This window comes from Triticum aestivum, chromosome 2B, assembly GCF_018294505.1.
Source record: "Triticum aestivum cultivar Chinese Spring chromosome 2B, IWGSC CS RefSeq v2.1, whole genome shotgun sequence".
In the NCBI taxonomy this organism is placed as follows: domain Eukaryota; kingdom Viridiplantae; phylum Streptophyta; class Magnoliopsida; order Poales; family Poaceae; genus Triticum; species Triticum aestivum.
In genome coordinates this window covers 166141008-166143271 of record NC_057798.1, presented here as the reverse complement: position 1 = coordinate 166143271, position 2264 = coordinate 166141008, and the positions used below count along the sequence as shown (strand labels likewise).

Below are 2264 nucleotides of genomic sequence, written 5' to 3'. Positions count from 1 at the left end.
AAATCAACTTACTGACATAACTAGTGATACATATATAGTGCAGGTACTAGTATTTGGCATTCTGGCCAACTAGTGGTGGAAATATATATATATATATTTTGGAAAAGGGACGCAGCCCGGCCTCTGCATAGTGGTGGAAATATATGACAGGCAGCAATTGACATACTGACCATGAAAGAGCTCCAAAGATTAATCAACTAACTTAATTAGTGATATATATGACAGGTACCAGAATTCGGCATACTGGTTAATTAGTAGTGATAGAAGACATGACATGTACTAATTGACATACTGACTTTATTCGTCCACATTTTGCAGCTTGCAAACAGCGGATCTACTCAAAGTACAAAACCCAAAACCCATCAACATAGTACCAAGTCACAGTTACAGCAGTAAATAACAGGAGCACTAGCTACCACAACCTCCCTTTCTTTTCCCTAAATGAAAACTATGCAGATCCTAAGTAATCAGGAGACCAAGGAAGCTGATTGCCATAGCCACCGAGGTACTACTAGAGGATCTATCTAGTTTTCGTTAGGTGGGCATGCAGTGAACACACTCCTCACATCAGTAACGCGAGCTAGGAGAACATCGACCTTAATAACTTGGCACGGTAGAGCTAGCTAGAAAGGGTAACCCATGGCGGGGACGCCGAGCAAGCCGCTGCCGCCGGCTGCGTGGCCATGGTGGTCGTTGTTGTTGTTGTCGTCGGCGAAGAGCCACGTCTCGATCGCGTTCAGCTGCGTCTGATCCGGCGCCAGAACGGCCGGCTTCCGGTCGTACTCGAACGCGGACCCCAGCGCACGGGCGGCCGCGCCGCTGCCGTGGGAAACCTCGGAGGCCGACGAGCCGGAGGGGCTGTCCGCCGCGGCGCCGGCGCTGCGGCCCTTGCTGGCCCACCCGTCGAGCATCCGCGAGATGTTCGCGGTGGTGAGGACGTACGGCCCGGCCGCGGAGGGCGAGCACTGGGACAGCGACGCGGCCGACGAGCTCGAGGCCGCCGGGCTGCCGCTGTCGGCGCCGGCTGCGGCAGCCCCATTGACGCCGTCGGCCACGTCGGGCTGCTGCGGCTTGATGTCGTCGAGCGTGGTGAGCGCCTCGCGCAGCGCGCGGCGCGCCATGTTGATGTCCGTCTGCAGCCGCCTCTCCCACTGGCCCTTGGAGGAGGAGGCGGGCCTCTGCGCCGCCGGCTTGGCCGCGGCGTCGCCCCCCGCCTGCAGCTTGCGCTTGAGGTGCGTGTTCCAGTAGTTCTTGATGTCGTTGTCGGTGCGCTCGGGGAGGTAGGAGGCGATCGCGGCCCACCTGTTGCCGAGCAGCGCCTGGAGGTGGACGATGAGCTTCTCCTCCTGGTCGGTGAAGTTGCCGCGCTTGATCCCGGGGCGCAGGTAGTTGGTCCACCGGAGCCGGCAGCTCTTGCTACACCGCATCAGACCTGCACATCGATCGAGGGATTTAGTCGACAAACAACCATGCGATCCACACAAAACGAAGGCAAGAACCGGCAAGAAGATGGATGGATGCGTACCGGTCCTGGTGGGGACGGCGCGCCAGTTGCCGGGGCCGTGCTCCTGGACGTAGGAGACGAGCACGAGGTCCTCCTCCGGCGTCCAGGGGCCCTTCTTGACGCCCTCCTTGTCGCAGCACGGCGGCCTCCCCATGCTCACGTCTCTCCCGCTCCCCCGCTCGCTACCTCGGCCACACCGAACGAGACGATGAAAGAAAGAAAGGGACGGAGGGGTCGGTCGCCTTTTGCTGCAGGCTTGGGCGGGCGGGGACAAGGAGTCTAGCCACCGGCGCCGTATACGAGCAGGATCGCGTGACGCGGGCCGCTGCTACGCTACAAATGGAGTGAGGTGAGGAGAGGGGACTGAGGTGAGGTGGAGACGAAGCCTGTGGTGCGCTGGAGGGAGCGGGGTGAGGTAGTAGGAGGGTGAGGACAAGCAAGGCTCGCTCGCTGCAGGGTCCAGAGCAGGGGTGCGGTGTAGGTGCGTATATATACACGGTTACGCTCGGTGGTCACGCACGCCCGCCCAAAGCAAAGCACAGCGCTGACCTTGCGATTACCTGGGCTGTTTAGCTCCCAGCCGCTTTACCACGGCCAGGATACCGAGACAGCTAGCCAGGCTAGCACTACTGTAGCCTGCGAGCCATGGCTCCTTCCTTGAGGAGTCAAACTGTAGAGAGAGGGAGAGAGAGGGAGGCGAGGTGCGTGCAGAGACAGGCAGAAAGGGAAAGGGGCCAGGGCTAGTGAGTGTGCATTTACT

General features: G+C 59.3%; 1 protein-coding gene across 1 annotated transcript; it reads right to left on the bottom strand.

Moving 5' to 3' along the window:
- Positions 1-277: 277 nt before the first annotated feature.
- LOC123044112 (transcription factor MYB30) lies at positions 278-1973 on the bottom strand. The gene is made up of 2 exons (XM_044466753.1): positions 1526-1973; positions 278-1432 (listed from the first exon to the last, which is right to left on the bottom strand). Exons 1-2 carry the CDS (start codon positions 1656-1658, stop codon positions 624-626), a joined length of 942 nt encoding a protein of 313 aa, XP_044322688.1. The 5' UTR covers positions 1659-1973; the 3' UTR covers positions 278-623.
- Between the last annotated feature and the right edge of the window lie 291 nt (positions 1974-2264).